Source organism: Solea senegalensis, linkage group LG7, assembly GCF_019176455.1.
Source record: "Solea senegalensis isolate Sse05_10M linkage group LG7, IFAPA_SoseM_1, whole genome shotgun sequence".
In the NCBI taxonomy this organism is placed as follows: domain Eukaryota; kingdom Metazoa; phylum Chordata; class Actinopteri; order Pleuronectiformes; family Soleidae; genus Solea; species Solea senegalensis.
The window spans coordinates 7202850-7230826 of NC_058027.1; the positions used below are offsets into that span (position 1 = coordinate 7202850).

Genomic DNA, 27977 nt, shown 5'->3' on the forward strand with positions numbered 1-27977 from the left:
GATGATGGGTTCGTGTTAGTTGATGTAGAGTATACCAGCAGAAATGTGTTTACGGCGCCCTCTATTCATGGATGTATTATAAGAACTGGATAGAGCACCGCCCCTTTTGGCTCCGTGCATTACGACGAAGCTGGTCGCCGAGCGCGCACGTATGGATATGTATAGAAGCCCATTTCCGCAAGAAAAAAAGATGTACAACTTAGCCTTCATAAAACAATAAAAGTAAGTCGAAATTACGAGATAAAAAGCCATAATTACGAGATAAAAAGTCATAATTGTGAGACACAGTCATAATTATGAGATAAAAAGTCGAAATTATGAGATAAAAAGTCAAAACTATTAGATAAAAAGTCAAAACTATTAGATAAAAAGTCAAAAATATTAGATAAAAAGTCAAAATTATGAGATAAGACGTGGGCATGCGTCTCAACGGCAACGTTTGTAATGGCCTTTTTCCCTTTCTGTAACAATGGGAATGGTTGTCATTGTTCATGTTGTGCACGGACGTCTTCGAGTGACGGACTGTCAATGGCGGAAATAGGCTTCCATAGACAAGACATTTGCCTGCAAAAACATTTCTGAATTTGGAGAAGTTACGTGACTCCATGTCAAAGTTACAGGGGAAATAGATTTTGGCAGACTGCTCCCGCAGCAGGGGATACAAATCCTGTCGGGGATAACTAGACACCCCCTCTGTGAAGTCGGGACTTTTTTCACAGACGTAACGCTTCGCCTTCTGCGGGTTCCGTAGTTGTAGTAAACCAATGGCGTCCGACAGCGAAGAAGACTTCGTGGTTTATGGTACGCCGTTGGAGCCGCTGGATGAAGGTACGTTTCACCTGCACCACAGCTAAGGCTGATGTTGGGTTAGTGAATAATCGAGACGCGACTTTTCCAGCGGTCACTACAAGAAGCTAAGTGAACGACCAGGTAGCTAACATTAGGTTCGGAGCTATTAGCATAGCCTGTCCGAACTGCTGAGTTCACGTACAAGTATCTTTACTAGTTTCAGGGACGACATTATAAGACTTTTATGTATCGTGTTGCTTATTTGAATTTAAAATTAATAATAAAAAAATAAATCAGTTGTCAAGTTTAAAATTTACTTAAATACACTGTTAATTTGAATCTGAATCATCTGCGGAGTTTACTTTTTTATTCAAATACAAAACTTTTTCTATATTCTATTAATACGGTAAACATAAAACGTATCAACATTTCGATGTTTCACATTATTGACACTGTCAAACCATGCAATTATTCTTTGTTATCAACACATTGTAAGCTTCTTCATTCTTATTTGTTATTGTAAATTGTTCAACAAATATTCTTTCATTTTGTCGTATTTATGTTTCAATTGATGTTGAAATGCTTTCTTTCGAAAGTCAGATCAATATACGGATTTGAATGACCAATTGCATTTTTCTGTTGATTGTGTTAGTGGTGAATCATTTCAACATCAGTGATATTCTGTCATCATGCATTCGTGTTGGTCTTTTATCTTCTGAAGCAAAGGATCTGAAATATTTTTCAAAAATGCATGATGCGTGAAATGTCCCAAGTCTACATTTGTGACATGTTGTGTATGTTTTTGTGGAATAGATGAGCCACTGAAGAAGCCCATACCACTCCATGAGCAGACAGTGAAAGACGAGAAGGGACGATACCAAAGGTTCCATGGTGCATTCACTGGAGGATTCTCAGCTGGATACTTCAACACTGTTGGTTCTAAAGAAGGTGAGTCATGTCTTAGTTGACATATAGTATAAAGTGGCAGTAATTGGATGTGTCGAAATGCCAGTAGTTTGGAAATACTTTAAGATAAGCAATGACAACACAAGTAGAGCAGACTGTAACCTGTGCTCTGCCATACTGTCAAGAGGAGGAGAAAAGTAGCTCCTTCAACAACGTATGAAGAAAAGGATTTGCCACTAAATATTAAATATTAATTTCAATTTAATTCAGGTCCATCTGTTAATATACTGTAATGCACCTAGAAATGTGGTGTTCCATTACAAATGAGGCTATCTTCCAAGTTCGATGTAAATACCTGGAAATAAAAGCTGAAATTATGATCTCTTGTCTTATTCATCTGTTACAGTCAAACCCAAATGTTTAAAGTGAATGGCAAAAAAATGGGAATTGTCCTCACTCTTCCAACACTTTTGGATGAGACTGTAAATGTTTAAATAGTATGTAATGGTTGTTTTTCATCGTCAAAGTGAGGCAAATAAAATTTATTTTCAAGATAATTTTTTGCTGTATGTATTACCATAATTAAGTACTGTCGGACAGCAAGTACTCTCGTACTCCGTCTGAAAAATGTGGTATCAGTGTATTACTAATATAATGCAATATATTATGTTGTATTATATTATAATGATATATACGGTATGTCAGTAGAGATAAACAGTTAAAATATGATGTTGATTATTTTATTACCTCTGATCTTGTTGCCTCAGTGCTGGTGAGGTTTATAGGATAAATAAATCAATGTTCTTCTCAGGACTCAAACCTGTAACTGTGTATTGCACGTGTGAGTTATTTTGTGTTTTTATTTTTAGGCTGGACCCCATCAACCTTTATTTCATCACGGCAACAGAAAGCTGAAAATCACAATGCAAGGCCAGAAGACTTCATGGATGAGGAGGTGAGAGAATGAGTTTAAAACTCTAGTCTCTAAGTCTATGAACATTTTGAAAACCTGGGCCTCGTATATAAAAGAGTGCACAGCTTTCATACTGAAAGTACCCACAAACTTTGAAAAGTATGCACGCAAAGAAATTCTCAGATTTATAAAACCATGCATGCGCAGAGTCCTGTGCACATTTTCTTTATGCAATGAATAACATATATACAAATAACTAGTGATGTGACGTTCCGCATCGAGGCTTCAAAGCGTGTGCCGAGTAGGGGATGCTTGCTTCATTTAGGGGAGGAGCCAAAAATTATGACGTCCGAAGCCTGTATTAAACACATATGTACAGAAATTATTTGGTCATACATTTTTTGTAATTCATAGTAATTTCTAACAGACACAAAAATTCAATTCATCACACATTATGTGGTTCAGATACAGCTGCCTGTGATTATACACTTGGCCAGTAGGTGGTTTCATGTGCACATGAAGCTTGGAGAAATTAACCCTTTCGCGAACCAATTGGCTCAAGTGGTTCAATGCCTCATGAGGCTTCATCTCACCATCACTACAAATGACTCTAAAACGTCCTCTCTGAAGCATTCTTCCTGTACAGTGGCAAATGCAGCAGCAAAGGAGGAAAGTAAAAACAACAGAAGGAAAACTGTGCGATCAGTGCATTAATCTATGATGTTTTGTTTGGAATTGGTGATAAACGCACAGTAACTAATGGCGCATTTCCACCGGCTCTACTTGCCTCGCCACGGCACGGTTTAAGTAGCGTTTCCACTAGCCTTGTACCTGGTACCTGAGGTGAGGTTCCGAGCGTGCTTAAAAGTAGGTACTATGCGATGATTGTTCAGACTGATGGCCGCTGAGTCCCGTCACAGGAAGAGACCTCCCACACACAAATCAAGCTGAAAAGCGGCAAACTGTAGATCACTTAAAACTACTTAACAATCCTAACAACGTGGGTTAATCTCCAACAACTACCAGGGAAACCTCTATATTTAACAGGAGTCTTTTAAAGTGGAGTGGTGTATTTAGGGACAGCGCCGCTGATCACAAGCCACAGACCGCTGCCGTCTGTGGAGTAGGAGGCTGTACTCAGTTTCACTAGTTCAAGTAGGTACTTTTTTGTAGTGGAGATGCAACCTAATCGTGTCGAGGCGAGTAGAGCCGGTGGAAATGCGCCATAAATGTCAGGGTCACAGTGACTGCTCTCATATTAATATTGATGCTTAAAAAACTGGCTGTGCATTGATTGTTGATTCTGTGGTTGGTTGTTTTCTGATATAAACATGTATGTTTAGACATGACTTATCGGTGTGAGATGAATTTACAGATCATTTCCACAATCTGAATCTTTCAGTGTCACATTTCATGATCCACTTACACACACATTACACACAGAATAAGCAGACAGAGGTCACTGAGTTACACCATGTAAATATTCATTATTGTCACTGATTGTGTTGTGACGTGCGAAGGCGCAACGGTGGCGGAATAACGTCTTTGCGATTATTTCGTTATTGTATCAATGTTCTACTCAACTTTAAGTCCCATTTGTCTTACAACAAATTATTCCTATAACTTTATTTTGGACTGTTTAAAGGAGACATATTATACCCTATTTCCCCAAGTTAAAATAGTTCCCTGGTGTCATAATGAACATGTCTGTGACGTGCTTTGGTCAAAATACCATGAGGATGAAGCACCATAGCAGTTCAATAACCCTGCTAAACCTGCCCCTTTCAGAACGCTCGGTTTTGTGCCTGGTCCCTTTACATGCAAATGAGACACAGGCAAACACACACCTACTTCTTCCAGGGGGTTTCTGATTTGTCCTTTTTACTGTGCTCACTCTGCTCCTGTTCCCTCCTCTCCATTCCTCTCCCCCTCATTCCACTAGTTCTCTGACAATATCAACATGGCAGCGTTACTTGTGATTACTCCATAACTCATATTTTTAGTTAGATTTTTAGTTCGACCGTGCTACCTCCTCTTTAATATTGCAGTATCTCGACCTGACAGCCTGACAAGAGATTGGGTAGTGTAGTGCAAATTCTCACGGCAGCTCGAGAGTTTGCACTGCGATCCGCAAAGTTTCACGCCATACATTTATACATGCTGTTCTGTGCATGAATGCAAGCACATGCCCGCTTTTTGTATATGTATACAGGGGGTGGAGTGGCTCAGTGGTTAAGACCGGTACCCTATGTGCGAAAAAACATCATGGTCGCAATGGTCGCAAGTTCGATTCCACCCCTCGCTGATTGTACTCAATTCCATTGTAAGTCGCTTTGGATAAAAGCGTCTGCTAAATGACATGTAATGTATATGAGGCCTGGAGTTTGTATCTGCTTTCCTCCGGCAGTCCAAAAACATGCAGTGGTGAACTGGACACTCAAAAATGACCATTGGTGTGAATATGAGAGTGATTGGTTGTTTGTCTCTGTGTGTTGGGCCTGCAATGGCCTGACGACCCTTTCGTCCCTTGTCAGCTGGGATTGATTCCAGTGGCCCCGCAACCCTCATGTGGAGAATAAAGTAGGAAACAAACAGGAATAAGAGACATTAATATGGATTCTGATTGTATTAGAGCTGAAACAATGAATCAATTAATTAATCGATTGTTAATCAATTACTAAATTAATCGATTCTTTTTTGATAATCGATTCATCGGTTTGAAGCTTTAGACGGGGTACACCCTGGTAGTGTTGTTTTTGGCGGCCTGTTTTGGTTTTAGTCTAGTCTTTGTGTCAAACTGTCATTTTAGTTTTTATTTGTTTTCACTTTCATACTCTTTTTCTCTAGTCAAGTTGACTATACTAGTGCAAGGACAAGAAATTATAACAGAATAAGTCACCCCCCTTCCTATATTTATTATTAAGTTATTTCATTTCAAATATTTAGAGGTTATTATGTCCAGTTTTGTATGTATTGTTCTGTGTAGCAGTAGCTACAAAATATTATCTGTGCTCCAGTTTCTGTGATTAGAAGTAACACATACAGAGAGGTGTGATTTCCCCTTTTGGCCACAAGGTGGAGGATCTGCTAAAGTGAGCACTGCTCAGTAAACAAGGCAAGCACAAGTGTATGAGAACAGTTTCCTCCCAGGTCCATAGCGATACCGGCGCGCCACAGAAATGTATATTGTAATATTTTCAGTGTGAGAAATACATTGTGTGGCGGGAGTGCGTGACTAAAGCCCTGTATATAATTTCTTTGTTTTCTCCCCAGCTGCTTGGCCATAATCCCACCGCAGCTGCATCTAAATAATGCCGCGAGTGGGGATTCAGGAAGTAACATTGCCTGGGCCAGCGCAGTGAGACACGCAGTTTAGGACATTATAAAGGGTTATTATAAACATTATTTCGTCTTGGCTCGTTTTGGTCAACGAAAAGACATTTTAGCAGAGTTTTTATTTTCTAAACCACATTTCGTCTCGTCAATATTTTATCATTAGGTATTTTATTATAGGTATCGTCACATAACCATCATTTGCGTTTCGTCGCGTCACATTCGTTGACGGCAATATTTCGTCATCATTTTCGTTGACGAAGGCAACACTTCACCCTGGACAGACTGAAGACAGTGAAAAATAAAATAATATAAAATAATAATATAATAATAAAATAAGGACAAAGGATAATGTAGATAAAACAGTACAAACAGTATTTCTGAAGCTGGACTTACTGATGCCCTCATTAAAATCTAGTTTTTATTATTGTTGTTGTTGTTGTTGTTGTTGTTGTGCATCAGGACTTCAGTGAGCACGGCATTGCTCCCTCTCAAATCACCACCAGTCAGGAGTTCTCGTCCGGCTGCAGAGATGAGGTCAGAGAGAAGACAAGAGCTGTCATTTCTCAGATGGCGCTGATCCCGGGAGACAATCTTCTGGAGGAGTTAATCACACCTGCCAGGTACTGTTTGCTGTCATCAGATGACAAATCTTGCACAACAAATGCACAATATAGAACTCTCTAAAAGAGACGCTATTATCTATCTCACACACTGTGTGCTTTTTGGCATAGAAAAGCTTTGCTACTTAATTTTTTTTGGCATAGATGTTAAGCAACATATTAACTAGGTGGCAGAACAGACCTTAGAGTACAATAGAACAATATTCATTTAAGAGTGTGTGTGGGCCCACTTTAAACTCAACAGACGAGACTAGATCAATACTTCCCATATGTATTATTGTTTTCATGTGAACATGGGGATACACAAATTCTGCTCCAATACAGCCTATTCGGAAAGACATTTCATTCGTCATTCAGATCGGCATTCATATAAACAGTCAATCTGATCACGTGATTGATCCACGTAAATTTGACGTACTTCCATTTTGTTACTGCTGTGAACAGACATGAAAGTCACAGACACAGATGAGGAGGAAAGTGAGACAGATAGCAGTAGGGCTGTAATCAACCAAAGAAATTCATGGTCGACTGAAGCCCTGAAATTTCGACGCAAAAACGGCTAGTCCAGGGCAGGGGCTGACGGTTCTGAAAGCGTTTTGCATCTCGTGCATCTGCGCAATATCATAGCGCATGATTTCCGAAAATATACTATACTATACTACGTTGATATCAGCGCGATATCAACTGTTGGAACTGTGAGGAATATTTTGATGATTTGTCTCTGTGCATGTCCTCACACAGAGCGACACTGAACATAGGAGCTCAGCTTCGCGGCTGGGACATAAGTAGTTTGCTAAGTAGTAGTTATCGACTGATTAATCAACCAGTCGAACGGGACTTACAGCCCTAGATAGCAGACAGCGAGGGGCGAGAATTGGACAACACTGTGCATGCCAAAATAGTCATTTCCAACTGAACGCTTGATGCATTATTTTGCGTCCATGTAACTGATGGAATCATAGATGTAAACACATGTAAACATAGCTGCAGTCTCTGTGAATCTAAGAGCACTTAAATACAATTAAAAATGATTTTAAAAAAGACAAACAAATGGATATGCTGCCATCTTGGATAAACTGATCCATAAAAAATTTTAAACTAGTTGTTAAGCATTCCCCAGGAACCTGTCTTGGGATGCCATGTGGTCTGCAGCTTTGCACAGATTAACTATTCTTGGCATGTGATGTACATCATGTGTGATCAGTGTCAGAAGCACATATTGTTGTCATTATCTCACAACAGCAATCATGTAGACAGTGGAGGAGAGTGAGTGTCGCATTCAAATGTTGTTTTGTGTCCTCTGGTCATCTCACTTGAACAATTGGCTATGTCCCCACCCCATAATTTCCAGCACTACTACTCCATCTCTTTTGTTTCAGAAGATGTGAACAAATGCAGATGAAAGGAACAGAGTGCATGGACACCATATTTACCTCTGTTCTGAGTTGTGATGGATTTTTAATCCAGGTTGTCCATCGGAGTGGAGCTGCTGAGGAGGATGGGATGGAAAGAGGGTCAGGGCATTGGGCCTCGTGTGAAGAGAAAACTTCGACAACGGCAAAAGGGTTTGTGAAAAAAAAAATAGTAATAATTATTTTAAATCAGCTGTTATTTTCACCTGTCTGGATGAACTCATTGAATAAAAGATACTTTTTTCTTTTGTCCTCACAGAAGGTGGAGCTAGAGTTTACAGCTGTGCTCTGCCCCATATTGGTTCAGAGGGGTCAGAGGTTGGTGGGGATAAAATTGCACTGAACTTCAGCTCTTTGTTACTCACATCTTCATAACATAAAATGGCTTTATTGGTTCAGGTTAAATTGACTGATTAAACACCAGTTTATTTTAATCACATAGCCTTGGTTGCATATTCTGGTGATTTTGGAAATGATAGTAAAAGTAAATACTTGACAGGACGATGACGATGAGGAATTTGCTCCAGAGAACGTGACCTTTGCTCCGGTGGATGTGACACCAGTGGACTTCAGCCCTAGGTCAGGAGTTCAGGGTCTGGGGTATCGCGGTCTGAACCCAGGTCTGGCACTGCTGGGCCATGGAGCTGCTGAACACATAAATCTATTTAACCCTGAGTCTGAGACAAGGAGTCAACTGTTTGGAAATGCACAAAAAACATCTCGTAAGGGTAGAATCTCTGGACAGGTGTGATTTTTTTTCTTTGTGTTAGTACACTATATTATATATATGCATATTGTCTATATGCTGCTTTACAATCCATTTAATCTGCAGGCATTTGGGGTGGGCGCTCTGGAGGATAATGATGATGATGTCTATCATAAAGACTCCATGACAAGATACGACACAGTCCTGGGAGGGGAGGAGCCCGGGGATGGACTGTATGGCTGGACGGCACCGCAGCAGTACAACAACAGAAGAGGTAACGCTTCCTGGAAAGAGGGTCCTATAAAAGACCTGAAGGATCCAGACTTAAAAATTAGAAATAAATGTTTTTTCTTATAAAAATCAGATACAAATTCCCATTTTTTGGGTTGTGTCCTCAGTGTTGAGCCTTCGATGTTCAAAGTATGAGTTTAAGTTACAGATTTAATTGGCGGACATACAAAAAATATTGACGCTTATATTAACTGATGTTTAGATGTAAAATCACATAATTAATGTAAAGTTAACATGAAAGGAGCATACACCTGATTTTTTTTGGCCGACTGAAGCAATAGTTTATCCTCAAACGCTGTGCATTTTATCAGCATGTTTTACTCATGAGTAACTACATCTGCTTCTATACTGCTGACTGTGGTTTTGCTAGCTAGCTGAGATGTCTTTGTCTTGAACATGCATCTTCCCTCAGAGACGCACACAAAAGCTCTGCTACTTTATTTAAAATTCCTAAAAATAAGGAAGAACAGAAAAAAGAGCAGACTCATGATGTGAGCAAGTGAATATCCACTATTGGTGCGTTCACATTTATTCTTTACAACCACTGATGAACAGTAACTTTCACAGATCATCAGCTCTTGACTAGGACTCTAGTTTGAGTCCTGTCCTCAATTATTATAACACTCCAAAATCATTATTATTTAACTTTTAGCTCTGCAGTAGAAATGGTTGAGCAGCCTGTGATGTAATTTCCTCCTTCATGTCTCTCTATAACAAGGTTATTGAAGGAAACAAACTAATATAAGAATATTAGGAATGTAACAAAAACAAATATTCTAACAAAGTTAAGATGTCATCACAAGCATATAGCATGAAGAGTAGGAAGAGAGTGAAGTTGTCCCCTAACTCTGAAACAGCTGTGATGTCATCAGTAGATTATTGGTTTAGCGCTGATTATAATGTTTCTACAAAGTGTCACAGATGTAGTTGTGGAATGTGTCATATTTTTCTCTTGTTTGTAGACACAAGTAAAGCTTTGTCATACCTCGGCAAAATCCCGGAGGGATTTACAGTGGCTCTAAAACACACCAAGGAGAAAATGGTGAGACAATTCTGTGTTTCAGTAATGTTCATTTAACTCCCTCTGAGCTTTAGTTTTAGTTTTGTTAAGTTTGTACGGTCTGTGTGGTAGTTTTGATATCAGTGTTGTAATGGCTGAGTCTGACTCTGTACTGGCAAAGTCTGAGTGTACACCCTCACAGACTCACAGACTTTGAGCTGCGTTCATTGTCGGTCAGTGAAGGCTTATAGCTATCCCACTGTGATATCACGTGTGAGGGCACTCTTGTGCCCTTTTGGAGCAAATTATGACTGATTTGTTTCTGAGGGATTTATCCACATTCCATTTCATTAACAAACCAATCAGCAACCAATGAAATGAAAAAACTTCATAGACGTAATGATGCTAACTGATGTTTACTATAGACCAATTATATACTATAAATTAGCAATAACCCTATAAAAGATGTAGACTGGGGATGTAACAATATCAAAAATAACACCAGGTAAGAAAGCTGTGAGTAGCTGTGTGTGAGATGGACTCTTTCCTCTGTGTGGAAGGACCTGTCATTTGAAACTGTCACAGGTCCACAATCATATCGAGAAAATTTGTCATATCATGAAATTCGCAGTACTATTACATCCCTAATGTTGACTTCACAAACAACATAAAATAACATTTCCTGAACTCAGCATATAAAGCCCTAAAGCACTATTCAGTGTACGACAATGTTGATTTAATTTCAGCCCTCTGAGCAGGTGACATCATCTAAACCTCTGAGGGTTCATGGTTGTGATGGGGCAGACGTTGTTCATTTTGATTATGTATGTTTGAGAGGTCACACATTGTGTCATTAGAAAGTTAAACTTTAATTGACTTTATTGCATTCATACTTGGATACTGTTGACGCTTGGATAATTCCTAATCCTAATGACGTATTAAAAAGCCAAGTAAAGAGGTAAACACACTCTGTCTGCAGATTTTTCCACCCCCCGTGTTGCCCCCTGATTTTAGACCTGTCCATGGCTTCCATCCATCACTTTTGGGCACCACTGCAGTTAGTCCTGCGTTGCGGCAAGCTCTGGCAACCTCCAGAGGTCACATGGTGAAAGAGGAGCCACAACAAGGAGGACGGCACCAATTGGACTCCAGCCAGAGGAGGGCACTGCTGGGAGAGGATGTCCTGCACAGTAAGTCAGGATTAAGTCTTTTTTGCTATGGAAGGTTCCTAACTGAATTAAATATCCCACATTTCTCAAGTCGTAACCATGATAAGAGCTGTTCCTTTAAATGCACTTTAAAGGGGCTTCATTGCTTCCTTTCAAATCTCCTTTAGATTACAATACACATGGACACATGGATCTTTACTGAAGCAAGTTGTTAACATTTCTTTGTGACAGACACATTTTAAGTAATGCACCTGTCACCTTTGACACAGACAGGATTAGCACAGGACACAGGGTGTTGTGGATTTTAGGGATTTTTACACTGGATGGCCATCCTGACACAACCCTCCCATTTATGATATTCTTGGCCAGGGGCCTGGGGCCACAAATAAAAGCACAAATATTTCTGAAACTGAGTTTATTTTCAAATATTGTATGATAATATTAGAAAACTATTAAATTAACAGTGAGTGCAAATGTTATTTCTCTCATTCTTAAATAACTATTCAAAGCCTCTCAGGAACTAAGCACTTCTGTTCATACTGTCTTCATATTAAATAACCAAAAAAAAAATCAAAAAAAGTCAGTGCAATTATTGTTTCCCTTAAATAACTTATTTTAAGATTTCACTCCACAGAAAAATCATTCCATTTGCACTTCATTTCTTACCAGACACCTGGCAGTGCTTCTGTTCACATAGCTGAGCCATATTTACTCTGATGAAGGTTGCAGTTGAAACTCCGAGTACAGCCTCAAAATGAGCATCTGTAAACCTTGTCCTGTACTTGCTTTTATTAAAGTTCATTGTAGAGAACAGTTTCTCACACATGTACACTACCAGTAAAAAGTTTGATCACACTTCCTCATTCAAGGAAATGGAAATCACACAAATCACTAATCTGTTATTAAAGTATTTAAAAATGTATCACCTGTAATGATACATTTGATACAACTACTGCTTTTTTTAAAGTTTGTATTGAATCAAACTGATCATAAAATATCATAGAACTGTTTAGTTTGGTGTAGTCAAAATATGTGGGGATGTCCGTTTTAATTTTTCAATAATCAATAATCAAATCAGTATTCAAAAATCAGGTTCCAGTTCAGTGATGGAGCTGCTGAGGCCTGAAGATAGACAGCGACTCTACAACCTCCATAATGACTCCAAGACCACCTCTGCCAAATGCCAGAATGCCATTCACCCAAGTGGGTCAGTGACCAGGTCAACAGTTGTGTCATTGACGCAGCCTTTGCCTCAGAGCTGCAGCACCCCCTCCTCCAGCCTCCAGGAAGACTCTCTTGCATCTTGGAGAGGTGTCCAATCATCAACACACACATTCAGACCATTTGTGAAGAACCCCAGCAAACAAGCACGCTATGAGCAGTTCCTGTCCCGCCTCAAACACGGAGACAAAGGTAAGAGCACCTGTCCTTCCATCATGCATTGCAGCCGGCTAAACCTTAACCAAAAATGGAACTGATTTGTATGTCAGATGCTGTGGAGCAGAGTCTGGACCCAGGGATGACAGAGTGGGAACGCAGCCGGGAGAGGGACGAATTTGTCCGGGCTTCCATCCTGTACCAACCCACCTCCTCCTCGCTCTCCTCCCGTTTCACTGTAGCGCAGCACCAGGAAGATGATGATGCAGTGGAAGTCTGTCGGGACGAGGAGGTAGAGCTCAGTCTTGTCCGGATCTGTATTTGAACATTAAAACCTTGCACACAAATTTAATTTGTGTTACCACACGACATGATGCGTCACCTTCACAATTGGAGCCTTTGGGTTTTACCATTTTAAATAAACCTCTAGTGTGTAACATTCTCTTCATTGTAAACACATCCACACTAATTTTGAAAGAGTACATTTGGTCTTAGCATCATTCTTCCAGTAAGCTTTGCAGGCTCACGTGAAGCATGGCTGGTATGGTACAGTTTTGGCAACAGAAGTTACACACTGGAGCTTTGTTTTTTTGATTAATTGATGGTTTTGTTTTGTCAGGGAGCTGTTGACAACAAACAAGCTGCTGTCAAGATGAAGATGTTTGGAAAACTGACCAGAGAAATGTTTGAATGGCATCCAGACAAACTGCTCTGCAAGAGGTTCAATGTCCCTGACGCCTACCCTGGGTATGACCTAACAATCCAGACCCCACCAATCCCCACCCGCCCAGTACCATAGTTATGGCATCACTTTACTTCTGTAACTCTGTCTGTCATCACTCTTCTAGGTCAGGTGTGGTTGGTCTGCCAAAGGTGAAGAGAGACAAGTTTTCAGTCTTTAACTTCCTGAATGTCACAGAAAGTAGAGAGATGACAGGTAGATACACTCACCGAAAGGGAGCAGCATGCATGGATGCTATCATACAGCGGGGACTGTTACAGAAAATAAACAGCAACAAAAATGTTAACATTTTTACAAATACTGATCTGATTTTTTTTTTTTTTTATCACTGATGCTTTCATTAGTTTGGACACATTACAGTTCTCCACTTCCAACTGAATCATATTTATTCATTCATTGTCAATTGCTTTATCCTCCACATATGGGTCGTGGGGAGCCAATCCCAGCTGACGTAGGGAGAAAAAAGGGGTCACACCCTGGACAGGTCGCCAGTCCATCACAGGGCCAACATATGTAGACTAACAACCATCCATTCACACCTACAGTCAATTTAGTGTCCACTTGACCTCTGCATGTCTGCACGGGGAGAGCATGCAAACTCCACACAGGAAGGGCCCTGTTAGCATGTGGTTTTATTGTTTGCGAACTCAGAGCTTTTTCTTGCGAGGCAACAATTTTAGCCACTGTGCTGCTTTTTGACCCAACATTACAACGTGAGATCCATCTTCACTGTCACTTCTTGCACTCAGCTCCCCTAAAGCCTCCAGAGATGAGGAAGAAGTCCAGATGGGATGTTTCAGAACAAGAGGAGCTGGACAAAGAGGATGAACTGCCAACTTCTGCTTCAACTGCTTCACCGAACAGCATCAGTGATCAGACTCAGGTATAAACTCTGAAAGTGTTTCGAACTTTTCATGAAAATCAGAGAAATGTCACACACTTTTGTTATCTTCAGGCTCAGAAGAGGAAAGAAGATGATAAAGAGGAGCAGCAGAAGGAGGAGGAGGAGGAGGAGGAGGTGGTGGTGAGTCGGCCTCCTATGGATCTGTTTAAGGCCATCTTTGCCTCCTCTGATGATGACTCCTCTTCATCAGAAGTAGAGAGTGAGGAGGAGGACACAAAGGAGGGTGAAGGAAAAAATGACCTCCACCCTCTGAACCTCTTCAACGTCCCCTCAACATCTGTGACCTCCTCCATCACCTCCTGTTCCTCCCAGAAAACAGGTAACCTCACAGCTCTCATGGCTCCGTGGTTGTGTCTCTGCTGTAGGTTCAACCTCTTACTCTGATTGGCCAAATGTAAAAAACTGTTTTTTACATACATGATGCAATGTGATGTCAATGTGGACATGCGATTGTAACGCAGTTTCTTTTCTCTTGAATTCACACCAGTGGTTTTCTCTCAGACATCGATGCAGGAAGAGTTTGGCCCAAGCCTGCCACCCCCTTCAGGTACTGACAGTGAGTGTTGGACATAAAAGCTCCATTAAAAAACAAAAACAAACAAAAAACAACAACATAAAACTGCTGTAATGACAATTTATTTTTTTTTACATAATAAATTAGCAGTAACTTAAATATCTGTCATTAAGTTAGTGCTGAAATCAGCAGTCATTGATTATTCTATATGTCGAGTGAATTGTTGATGGTATAGAATAGTGGAGTCAATGATCAGCTGCATGAAACGGTATTAAGTGTGTCTGAGTCTTTTCAGTGGCACATTGTTTGCTTCCCTTAGATTTGAGAGGATGTAAAAAAGACAAAGACTCAGCTGAATAACTATACCTGCTCCTTCTGTGTTCAGCCAGAGGAGGTGCCACCTCCCACTACTCCTCCAGTACAGAAGACAAACAAAGAAAGAAGAACAAAGAGAAGAAAGTCAAGAAAAAGGAAGGCAAACACAAGAAAGACAAGAAGGTAAACAATGAAAAATACAAAGGAGAAAAAGACGAAGATTAAGGGAAATTGTTGAATTGTATGATGGGGTATTAGGGCCATACTGAAGGAAAAGATATTTAAGCTTTCAAGAATGAAGTCTATTATATTTCTATACTTTTTCACTTTATTACTTGCCTCCGTCCACATGATGTAACAGCTAAATCCGTCCAAGCAGCCATTAATTGCAATGTTATACAGCTTTATTTAGCGTTGGGCCCTCTGTTGTACTGAGGACATTAGATGCCCTACTCGCCAGAGTTCTTTAAGTAGTGCACCGATATAACCAGCTGTAGCCTTGCAGTCGACCACTACCAGCCATTTCCTCCTCCACAAAAGAGGATTTCCTCCAATCTGTGTGATTCTTTTTTTAAAAGTCTCTTTAAGTATAACTTAACAAGATGCTCCATGTACCTTGTTTTGCATTTCGTCACCGTCTCGTTATCGTCATGAAACAAGGGGCGACGACGAAATAATGTCGTCATCGTTGACAACAACCCTGTAGCAACCGATAACGTAATAACGGCCAATAACGTAATAATTTAAATGTAATAAAACCAATAACATAATAAATTGCCAATAATGTAATAAAGTTGTTGAGCCAATAACGTAATAACTTTTTACCAATAACGTAATAACTTATTACTGGTTATCAAGTTATTGGCCTTGCATTAAAAAAATCATTTGATAATCTAATAACTGAGCCAATAATGTAATAACTGAGGTATCACTTTGTTTTATTTTCAAATTTTGGAGAGAAAGTATCACAATTAGCCTTAATATTGAATCTTGCAACAGATGCTTAAATATCCGACCTTATAGATACCCCTCCACCCTCAAACCCTCCTCCACAGGAGGCCTAAAGGCGCAATTAAGAGTCAACTTGGATTTATATGTCACTCTTAGAGTTCCGTTATAGTCCTCCGTGTATCCAACTCCGTGACCATACGGACGCTTTGACGGGGTACTGCGTTGCAGTTTTCAGTATGGTATTGCAATTCGCCGCCAGAACGCTAGAGGCGCAGTTATGTGAGATATGAAGTTGTTTTCACGGTCAAAAACCTCCTAGTCGCTGCAAACGAGCCGATGTAAATGTCTTATCACTGACGCTCTCGTCAGCTACGCTGTTTCAGACCAAATCCACACCCGCAGAACACGGACTGTCTTGTGATTGGCCAGTTACCTGGAAGTGACGTAATTGGCACGTCAGCTCTCAGACCCACAGCTCCCCCTCTGGAAAGGCGGATGCACCGCTAGCAATTATCAAAACATTGAATAATGTCCTCGTAACAACCCCTCGCCGCATTTGATCCGGAGTCTGACCGAGAGTCAGAAGACACTGTGACAAGTGAACCATCTCTATCACAAAGACAGCTGCAGGACGCCTGTAGCTTGGAAAACATTGTGTTTACTGAGATGATAAACACACATGAAAATTAAACACGAGCGAACGTGTGTAGCTTAGCCTGTAGCTGACTATTGCTAATGCTAAACAACAGAACAAGCACACAAAGACAGTTTTACGGTTTGTAAATATTGTTGGCACTGCTCCTTCCTTTAGGTGAAGTTTGGTGCTGTGTCCTGCTTTATATTGCCTGAAGTTTGTGTAACAGTCCTCCATGTATGGTTACTGCATACATGGAGGTATTTGGGAAATGTAGCAGGGATATTCCTATCAAATATGAAAGATATCCACTGAGCTTTTCTTTGCTCCTTTTTCGGGGAGCTTCTGGAGCGTCTGGTATTGTTTATCACAACCCAGAACAGAGAAAACACTTGTTGAACGAGAGTAGTTCTTCTTCTACGGTTGAAAGTATGTCACTTGATGTGCCCGGAGGCACTGCTGTTTGTTTTAGGAGTTTTTTAGGACTTTTAGGGCTTCATAGACGAGGTAACGATTCAGATACACACCCAAACTCAGCGTTAATTGGCACTTCCAGGCTATGGCCTCTTTAAGCATCTGTTGCAAGATGCAATATTAAGGCTAAGTGTGACACTTTCTCACCAGAAATTGAAAATAAAATAAAGTGATACCTCAGTTATTACATTATTGGCTCAGTTATTCGATTATCATAGGATATTTTTAATGCAAGGCCAATAACGTAATAACCAGCCAAAAACGTAATGTTATTACGTTATTGGCTCAACAACTTTATTACATTATTGAATGTATAAAAGCTCAGGCATTTATGTGTGTATATATATTTATATATATATGTGTATACATATATACATATACATATACATATATTTCAGTGAAAATATATTGAGTTTCCCAGTCTGGTACCTGGTACCTTGTTTTTCTGATCATCTCGGATTTTGCTTGAATATAATATTACAACTTTAATCTCTTTTTTTTCACAATATAATAATTTCATTCTCGAAAGCTTTTTTTTTTTTCTTTCTTCAGTATGGTCCTAATACTCTTGTCATAGATTGAAATTTAAACATTGTTTTCCAGAAAAAAAAACAAAAGAAACATAAACACAAAGAAAAGCATCAGAAAAAGAGTAAGGAGGAAGAAAGCAGTGATGAGGACAGTGAGGGACATGTTTCTACAGAGGAGCTGCTGAAAAGGTCAGAGGTCACAAATTTTTTTTACTCATCTAAATCTTTCTTTAATTTAAAAAAAAATTGTCCAAATGTGTGTGTGTGGGCCCCGCGCGCACCTGTGTGTGTGTGTCTGTGTCTGTGTCTGTGTGTGTCTACAGACTGAAGAGCATCCCATAGTGTCAGCAACATCAGACCTGGTGAAGGACAATGAGGATGTTCTACTCGTTTCTAAATTTGTTTGTGACACAGGAAAATTAAAATGTCATTCGTGTTTGATTTTGATTGTTTAGGAAAAGAAAAATTGCAATTAAATAGTATCCAGTCTTTGTATCCAGTTGTGTTATTTAATCATATTAAGTGTGTAGTTTGATGTAGAATCAAAGAGTTGTTGTGCTGTGTGCTCCCACACTCCGCAAAAAAGGAAGCTGAAGAGGAAAATGTGGACATTTTAAACAATTTCTTTTAAGTCAATTTATCACTAAAGAATGATTTTCATCAAAACTTAGCAGAGATATCCGTAATACTAGTATCTCATTGGTAAAGTTATCTTTTTGAAATAATTTTTTTTTAAGACCAGTACATTTTATATAATTTATTTAATGTGCTGCATTAATTGGGATCAACTATTATTAACTCGGGTCTTTTTATACATGTATTACATGAACACATTTTTTCTTTTTGGATCACATGATAATACCAGTTGGACTGTATTTTACAAACCAATAACAAACGTATTTACCTCAAAATAATGGTGCACTAAAATAGAAAACATCACCGGAAATTGTATAAGTACTAATTACCTCAAGCATATTTTTGTGTTTTGAAAATTCATGAAATTCATGGAGCTAATACAAGCTCACGTGGTACACCCTGGACAGATCAGAAGTCCATCACAGGGCCATCATACAGAGGCAAACAATGATTGATCCTCACATTCACACCAGTGTCCAATTAATCTAATCACCAAACTGCATGTTTTTGGACTGGGAGGAATGCACAGATGAGCAGGGCGAGTGGGCCCAATTCTCAGAGCTGAGAGCTTTCACTGAAAATCAACCAATGTGCAGCGTCAAATACCATTGCAGTCAATAAAAATTATTTCAAATACAATTTTTATGGTTAAATTATGACGTCAAAATGTGCCTGAAATGTGTTGACCCACTGGGCAACGGCCCAGTATTCCCGATGGCCAGTCCAGGCCTGCCATTGAAGCACGGCTGCAAGCTGTGCAGTATCGTTGGCATTTTGGTGGCAGTGATGCATGAGTCATTCTGCCCATAGCAGCACAAGATGCAGAGTAGGATAGTTGTTCCCCTCCAGTTCATGCTGAGCATGATAAAAGGGTTCCAAAAATGACACTAAGATGCCTGAAGTGTCGGGAGTTACACACACAACAGCGTCTGCCCCTCTCCATCAAGCAGGCAGCCAGATTTACTTTTCACCACACGTTAACAGCAATGATTCACAACAAACAACATATCATTTCCAACCTGCAAGAAATGCAGGTTTCTGGCCCGACCCGTTACTAGAACTCTATCCCAGGGATACGAGTTTTACTGCGTTCAAATATTTGAAAGAATAATAATCTGAATCTACAATTTTATGAAAATTTTAAATCGAACAGTGAAAAGCTCATCAGCAATAATGTCAAAATAATGATAAATGAGACAAAAAATATAAAAACATAACATACAAAACTTATGTGCTGAGGCTTACCTAACATAATGTTAATTTAGAAAACTGGAAAAGTAGAGAGAAACATCTCTTGGCCTTTAGGAGTGTTCCTCATTGTTGTTCCATTGAGGTTGTGCCCAAGATCCAGTGGCATCCTTCTCAGTCTGTACCCCAATGACCTTCTGTGCAGATCAGTAGCTCTGAAGTCCAAATGTGCAATCCTTCAGTCGAGTGGAATAATAACTATCTGGGGAAAACCAGGTCTCACGAGTAGAGACGGCATCTATCCTGCTATGGATGGAGCTGCTTTCTTATCTAGAAATTGCAGACGCAGACGTGTTCATCTTCCTGTTTACCCGAGGAGATTCAAGAAAATGGCGGGTAGTATTATAAGTCCAGCACCATTATATTTAAAAGCAGATGTGTGGGAGCATTTAGGTTTAAAAAAAAAAAGGAGAGCGAGCACTTGGATAAAAGTATTGCGGTTTGCAAGCTGTGTCACACAAATGTGAAATATAGTGGAAATACCACCAACCTACGAGCCCACCTAAAACGTCACCACCCGGAAAAGGTAACGCTAACTGAGGGACCCAAGAAGCTGTGGCGTGACCCAAAACAAACCATGCTGGATAGCGATGGCGGTTGTTCCTACAAGTTCCCGTCTACTTCACCTACCATGGTTTATTTTACTTTCCTGTTGGCTAGATTGTTATGTTGTTATGATATGTTAAGAATCTGTTCAGAACAGGCCACTTGTTGCACTTTTTGAGTCTTGATTGTTCTTTTTAATACTGCACTTTATTTACTTTTAAGAGGCTTGTAAACTACAGTTTGCACTTTAATAAATGGATCTTATTTTCTCACCATGTCTTTGTTTTTATTTTGTCCAGCATTTGCAAGCTGTAGACTCTCTGTCCAGTCAGAGCCATATATTGTGTAATTGATGCTTTCAGTTTTCATTAATTCAACCCAAGTCAATGGAACACTCGCAAGATGTCACTAAAATCACACTGTCCCTTTAAAATGTTTCAGAAAATGATGGAATCATGTATATATATATATATATATATGTATATATACACTACCGTTCAAAAGTTTGGGGTCACCCAAACAATTTTGTGTTTTCCATGAAAAGTCACACTTATTCACCACCATATGTTGTGAAATGAATAGAAAATAGAGTCAAGACATTGACAAGGTTAGAAATAATGATTTGTATTTGAAATACGATTTTTTTCCCATCAAACTTTGCTTTCGTCAAAGAATCCTCCATATGCAGCAATTACAGCATTGCAGACCTTTGGCATTCTAGCTGTTAATTTGTTGAGGTAATCTGGAGAAATTGCACCCCACGCTTCCAGAAGCAGCTCCCACAAGTTGGATTGGTTGGATGGGCACTTCTTGCGTACCATACGGTCAAGCTGCTCCCACAACAGCTCAATGGGGTTCAGATCTGGTGACTGCGCTGGCCACTCCATTACCGATAGAATACCAGCTGCCTGCTTCTGCTCTAAATAGTTCTTGCACAATTTGGAGGTGTGTTTAGGGTCATTGTCCTGTTGTAGGATGAAATTGGCTCCAATAAAGCGCTGTCCACTGGGTATGGCATGGCGTTGCAAAATGGAGTGATAGCCTTACTTATTCAGAATCCCTTTTACCCTGTACAAATCTCCCACCTTACCAGCACCAAAGCAACCCCAGACCATCACATTACCTCCACCATGCTTAACAGATGGTGTCAGGCATTCTTTCAGCATCTTTTCATTTGTTCTGCGTCTCACAAACATTCTTCTTTGTGATCCAAACACCTCAAACTTGGATTCATCTGTCCACAACACTTTTTTCCAGTCTTCCTCTATCCAATGTCTGTGTTCTTTTGCCCATCTTAATCTTTTTCTTTTATTGGCCAGTCTCAGATATGGCTTTTTCTTTGCCACTCTGCCCTGAAGCCCAGAATCCCGCAGCCGCCTCTTCACTGTAGATGTTGACACTGGTGTTTTGCGGGTACTATTTAATGAAGATGCCAGTTGGGGACCTGTGAGGCGTCTGTTTCTCAAACTAGAGACTCTAATGTACTTATTCTTCTTGCTCAGTTGTGCAATGCGGCCTCCCACTTCTTTTTCTACTCTGGTTAGAGCCTGTTTGTGCTGTCCTCTGAAGGGAGTAGTACACATCGTTGTAGGAAATCTTCAATTTCTTAGCAATTTCTCGCATGGAATAGCCTTCATTTCTAAGAACAACAACAGACTGTCGAGTTTCAGACGGAAGTTCTCTTTTTCTGGCCATTTTGAGCGTTTAATTGACCCCACAAATGTGATGCTCCAGAAACTCAATCTGCTCAAAGGAAGGTCAGTTTTGTAGCTTCTGTAACAAGCTAAACTGTTTTCAGATGTCCGAACATGATTGCACAAGGGTTTTCTAATCATCAATTAGCCTTCTAAGCCAATGAGCAAACACATTGTACCATTAGAACACTGGAGTGATAGTTGCTGGAAATGGGCCTCTATACACCTATGTAGATATTGCACCAAAAAACAGACATTTGCAGCTGGAATAGTCATTTACCACATTAGCAATGTAAAGAGTGTATTTCTTTAAAGTTAAGACTACTTTAAAGTTATCTTCATTGAAAAGTACAGTGCTTTTCCTTCAAAAATAAGGACATTTCAATGTGACCCCAAACTTTTGAACGGTAGTGTATATATCAGTGAAAATATAATATAATTCGTTTTCCAGTCTGGTGGCAATAATTTGATTGATGAAAATAAAAATTGACAAAATAAAATAATAAAATGTTTTTTTTTGTTTTTTTTTTTTAAATAAATATTTTTCCCAATTTAACAGTATTGAAAGTATGAATCCGAGCACAGACTCTTTCAACCCCCATTTGTCACAGTATTCATGTACAAAAGACACAGAGCATTCCTTCAAGTTATAAAAGTAATAATTTATTAAACCAAAGAACGAAATTAATTAAACAATCATATTCACTAAAAGTGAACATTAATGCATAACGAACATCTCTTAGTTGAATCAACAAATATCACTTGCTTAACTTCAACAACACAGGCTATATACAACATAAACACCAATGTGTGAGTGTGTGTGTGAGATGTGTGTGTGTAACATGAGACAAAGATAAGACAGGGGAGTGACGCGGTTGGCCGAGCTAGGCCACTCCCACTTCTGACACCAAAGTGGAGGAGGCATGCGCAGTAGCAGTGACTGCAGACGCACGCCTCCACCGAAGATGGCGCCAGAAACACATTAACATGTAGAGGCGCGTGTTCAACGCAAGGTGGCGCCTATGAAGAGACTCATTAATGAGTGAAAGTGAGTGAGTGAATGAGTGAGAGAGAAAGAGAGAGAGCGGGAGAGCGAATACGAACAAATACGGTGCGCAATCCAACACGTTCAACACAAAGGGAAGTTCATAAAACACAGAACCTTAATCTAACTCTGCCCAGAACACTTTGCCTCTTACTGTGAGCCGATAACAAGTACGATCCGTCGTTGGTTCTGATCCAGTTCGTTGGGTTCGCGGAGCGTGGACGGGCCGTGGTGTGGATCACAGCAGACAGCTGATGATTCTCTGCGTCTGAGGTTCGGAGAGAGATGTCGACTCAGGTGCGGACATCGTGGGTGGCCCCCAACAATGCAATATGTAGCATTTTGACATCTTTGACCTTTAATGATACATCTGAGAATTTGCTAAAAGATGTGAGGAGGTTATAAAGGCCAACCAAGTCATTTCTGCTACAATTAATAAAATGAAGGATGATAGAAAGCTCCTGCGCATAATGAAGGAACTTTAGACTGACATACAGTGGGGAGACAGACAGATAGACTGACAAGGGGAGGGTATGTGCCTAGGGCCTGATTGGCAGGGGGCCCAGACAGAGGGACAATCAAAACCTAAAAATGACTTGGTCCGCGTTTCAAGACGATTTACGCTCCTCGTCCTGATGACGTCCTCAGAACGCTGTCAGGGCGTACTGAGGACAGTCTGCTCCGATCGACAGTCGCGCCGGGGGCAGGTGGGCGGGACAAGCCGCAGTGAGTGCACATGTCCACGGCCTTCGCCCCGAGCTTTCGTCGTCTAAAACTGGACTAAAACTATCACATATAGAAATGACTGAAACGTGACTAAAACTAATAAACTAATAAGCGTTTTAGTCCAAAAGACTAAAACTGCGACTAAATCTAGAATGGCTTCCAAAAACAACACTGCACAGTACACCATCCAGAGAAACATCCAGACCAGTGGAGAAAACTGCTGAACAGTCCAGACCAGCAGCTGAGCTGCTGAGTGTTGAATACCAGAAAATGAAAGCGAGGTGATGCTTGTCCATGAAAATAAACCTCTTTACCACTACAGCACAGTTTCTCTTACTGCAAATTTTATTGGTCTTTGTATATTTGACTACTTATTCAACTATTCAATTTAATCAACACATTTAATTAAGATTTTCTGCAAAATGCAATAGCTTACAACATTTATCTTATTTGCTCTGTTTACATAGCAATGCTGACACCTATTGGTGATTTACTGGTACTACTGCCTTAACAATGACACTCGCAATGGATAAGATAAGGATAATTTAATAGCATTTAATAGAGCCTTGTAGTAATGTATAAATACGGTAATATAAATCAGAAAATAGTCTGATTGACTGTTTAATAATATACAACACATGACTTATTTTGGCATACAAAGAACCAAGTCGTAACCAAAGACTACCCTATGTAAAATGTGAATTAACTTTTATTAGTAACTTTGTTAAGTTTCAGATTCAATTCCCAAAAATTCCCAAAAAATACAGTCTGCCTAGTAGAGTCCATTTATTTAATGGTAGAGTTATTAACAGAAAGGTAGACTGATAGACAGTGTGGAGAATGACATCCATTGGGAGACTGACAGACAGGTTGGAGACAGTGTGGAGACCGACAGGGGTAGACTAACTGACATACAGGAAGACACATTGGTTAGATAGACAGACGGGTTGACAGAGGCCCCTTCACCATATTGTTATTTTTGTTCCATGTTCTTAACTAAATAAGAGATCAGATGTGCATGTTTGCTCAAAGTTCTCCTCTGTGCCAGTTGAGATGTTATCTGTAAATATGTTTTAAAGAAAATGTGTAAAATGCTTTATATGTGATTTCTTCAACTACATTTCAACTAATAGTGGTTAAGTAATGCTTATTTATCACTGTTATGCGTTTCCTAAGGGATACATGTTTACACTTTACAATAAGAGTCCAAAAAGCATTAAATAATGATAAACTATGGTTAATTAATGCTTATGAGGTACTTATTAAGGTCAGGTTACTAATGTCAAGTAAAACTCAGGTATATATAGGTAAGAGTTATCTGATGACATACACAGCACAGCACAGGCATGATTAGTTAAGACATACATTCATTGTTTATTATTGCTCATCCAGGTAACATGTACACCATATAGCGAATGATTAGTAGATGCATTGTTAGCTGTTACTTAATGTAATTGTAATGAGTCATTTCTATATGTTTTTATTTTTAAATTAATAGATGAATTTTGCATCATAAATATAATTTTTTTTATTGTTGCATATTAAAACAACTACTTATATTTTGAAATTATCCAATCCAATCCAACTTTATTTGTAAAGCACTTTAAAACAAACACAGTGGACCAAAGTGCTGTACAGAATGGTTAAAACAGGAGTGGAAAACAGTGTATGATGAAGTTCAGAGGACGGGTACTTTTAAATGTCAAGTTGATAAATCACTGGTCCCACTATATGTTAGATGGACATAGAAATGACAAGCAACAACACAACACACATCTTGATAAAATGTTGATTTAAACGTGGTTATACATCACTAAAAATTATAAATGTAACAATAAATTCTTTCATTCTAGATAGATAAAAAAAATTACAGCAGGGGAAAAGATTTGACACAGACTGGCAGTAACTGTGACAGCATATTTCAGTCTACAGGACAATTATGCAATTCAAAATTATATTCTGTCACACCCTCACATTTTCCAGCATAAAAACTGATTAGTTATTATACAATCTTTTAAGAAAATGCCAAATAGTTGATTTGGTTAATTTAAGAAAAGATAGTAATATTAATGCAATATCTTTCTTTGTTTAAAAACAGCAAAATGAAGATATATGAGTAACAGGTGGTTCAGAGAAGGTAATCAGTTCAAGCCCTTGGAGCAGCCTGGATAAGGCAGGGTCAGAGAGTTAGAAGCACAGTTTACCCACTAAACAACGATCAAAACAAAATGATGTGCACATGAGTATCATACTGCTGCTACTTTCTACATACATCAAGAAACTCCTGCTTCAGTTAAATTAAAATGCATACTTCCTTTACGTTAAGGCAAGATTATTCCATTTCAGTTGCTTTCTCATGTTGCACAAGTATGATGTCAAACACACAAAACACAACAATTTCTCTGCACAGCCATACATCTGTCAGCACACTTATTTTGGATAAAACAATAAAACAATTTTAAAGTTTTGCTACTCAGTATACTAGGTAACTATTGCAGCTTGCAATACAAAATGAAATGATAAACAAATGGCTTGTTCCTTTTAATTACATCCAACAACTAACGATGTATGTCCATAAATCTAGTACTGTCCTTTATCACTAAACCTGTTCCCTGCTAGTTTTTGGAATAATGGCTAATTTTGTAATTTTCTTGTTGTTTAATGTCACAAATTCACTTGTTAGACATTCTAATGCTTAATTTATATTTATTTGTGGGGTTTACTTGAGACGTGAGCGTGGCTGTGGTGGGCTCTGATTGGGTGATGAAGGTGCAGTGTGGTTGTCCTGGTTGTGGTTGTCCTGCGCTGCAATCCTTTTGCCCTTCTCCTCCTTCATGAAAAGCTCCACCATGAGGATCTTCTCCTTGTGGATCTGGAGGCTGATGTCCTTGGGGATGTCTGGGATAAGCCAGTCCACAAAGTCACTCATGAGCATGACCATGTTCTGGACAGAAAGAGGGAACAAAGAGCAGATTGGAACACCTTAGAAATCAACATCTCTTTAAGAACCACAAATGTAAACCCTTAATTAAACTGCTACAGTATGTTTAATTCCTTTATAAGATGGAGAGTATTTCAGGTATCAAAGTTGTATTTTGTTTGTATAAGTGTGCTGTGTACTATGTGAACAGGAATGAAGCTAAAATATTCCATTGTGAAACTCTCACACTAATCACCACCATCTCAGTAACACATGGAAATTCATTCAGAAAGTAAAATTATATACATTTTGAATAAATAAGTTAATTTGCTAATAAAGGTTAAAAACAGTTTAAGTTCATCATCAGTACATGGTAAAGTGTTGAAATGCACTTATTGTAAGTCGCTTTGGATAAAAGTGTCTGCTATGTAATGTAAAAATAAAGTTAAAGTTATTCAGTAAATCAGTATTGGGTAATGTTCATTGAAAGTTGCATTCAATATGTTAATTTGTTGTTTAAGAATATTTATTAACATGTTTAACTATGTAGAGAGAGAGAGAGAGAGAGAGAGAGGGAGAGGGAGATTAATGTACGGTTTCTTTGTTTTGGCCCTTGTGGTGAAGCGGCCATCGTATTTTTGGCCACAACACACCCGAGCTACATTCAGGCCGGCATCATTTGAACTGGGTTTATTTTATTGCCGGTTATTTTCTTTTCTTTGGGCCCATAAAGTTTAATGTTTAGGTTAACACATGTTTCATTTGAAAAGTTCTGTGAAGAAAATGTTTAACTGCTGAATTTCTTTGTTGAGTAAACAATCCCTTTTCTTTTAATTATATATAAAAACGGTTGTGGTTACTGACGTTGATATTTTAAGTTTACTAAGGTTAAGAGCAATTTTAATTTGAAACTGTTAAAAGAGTAAAATGTTTAAATATTGAGTTAAAAGTCACAGCACTTAAAAATGATAACATTTACATTTAATAGACTAAGTTCATTAGAGAAACCCCAGCTAAAAACTTCATAGAGAAAAGAGCTCAGGTTAGTCACCTCTCGTCATAGTTGGACACACTAGAGAGGCACTACACACGGTTCTCGAGGCTTACCAGCCAGTCAACATATGTGGGGAGGTTGTTGTTCAAGAAGTGTAGGTGAGCTAGTCAGGTAGAGACAGATGCTGAATTGAACATGTTAAAAAACTGGTTAAGCTAATTGTCACTGTCCACATCACATCCGTCTTCACTCACTTTCACACCTATCTGATGTTGTGCTGCAGTTTTTTCTCCAGTTCTTCTGTAGTTCTTTTTGCCTGCTTTAGTCACCTCCTCGGCTCACACTGAACTTGCTTGAGCATCTCCTTGTCTCAATTTCAAAGGCAGAAAGGCCTTTTTCTGGATAAGTAGTACTTTGATGTTACTGGTGATCCTTGGTTTATTGTTTGGGAAACATCGTTTAGTCAATTTGTCTAATTCTAGTAATATGTGATGTGTACTGTCACCAAATATTACAGTTTTTTGTATTGTGGCAAAAATAGTTGTGTTGGGACCTACTTATGTGTATGGGTTGGAAGTAACTCCT

General features: G+C 39.2%; 2 protein-coding genes across 5 annotated transcripts in view; one reads left to right on the top strand and one right to left on the bottom strand.

The window, feature by feature from the left end:
- The first annotated feature begins 483 nt into the window (after positions 1-483).
- Positions 484-20285, top strand: gpatch1 (G patch domain containing 1). Of its 2 annotated transcripts, XM_044030104.1 has the most exons (20): positions 484-828; positions 1603-1737; positions 2565-2650; positions 6404-6564; positions 8032-8129; positions 8236-8294; positions 8476-8721; positions 8809-8956; positions 9936-10015; positions 10953-11163; positions 12235-12555; positions 12633-12811; positions 13139-13266; positions 13368-13456; positions 14011-14144; positions 14217-14484; positions 14653-14721; positions 15065-15177; positions 17657-17772; positions 17907-20285. In XM_044030104.1, exons 1-20 carry the CDS (start codon positions 765-767, stop codon positions 17923-17925), a joined length of 2724 nt encoding a protein of 907 aa, XP_043886039.1. In that variant the 5' UTR covers positions 484-764; the 3' UTR covers positions 17926-20285. The 2 variants fall into 2 exon arrangements, with proteins under 2 accessions (XP_043886039.1, XP_043886038.1); XM_044030103.1 differs by lacking the exons at positions 17657-17772; positions 17907-20285 and having other exon boundaries at positions 485-828; positions 14653-14712; positions 15065-15728.
- A 4970-nt stretch (positions 20286-25255) lies between these two features.
- ano1a (anoctamin 1, calcium activated chloride channel a) overlaps positions 25256-27977 on the bottom strand; it is a 112153-nt gene continuing 109431 nt past the window's right edge. For all 3 annotated transcript variants that reach the window (XM_044029579.1, XM_044029578.1, XM_044029577.1), the window contains one exon: positions 25256-26422. In XM_044029579.1, the coding sequence (XP_043885514.1) occupies positions 26198-26422 (225 nt within the window). In that variant the 3' untranslated portion in view covers positions 25256-26197. The remainder of the gene's footprint in view (positions 26423-27977) is intronic.

Excerpts from the sequence above, each read along its gene's own strand:
- gpatch1 (XM_044030104.1), top strand. The coding sequence starts at position 765 with ATGGCGTCCGACAGCGAAGAAGACTTCGTGGTTTATGGTACGCCGTTG. Across the intron at positions 8,130-8,235 it reads ACTTCGACAACGGCAAAAGG|AAGGTGGAGCTAGAGTTTAC; the intron begins GTTTGTGAAAAA and ends TTGTCCTCACAG. Across the intron at positions 12,556-12,632 it reads CCTCAAACACGGAGACAAAG|ATGCTGTGGAGCAGAGTCTG; the intron begins GTAAGAGCACCT and ends TTTGTATGTCAG.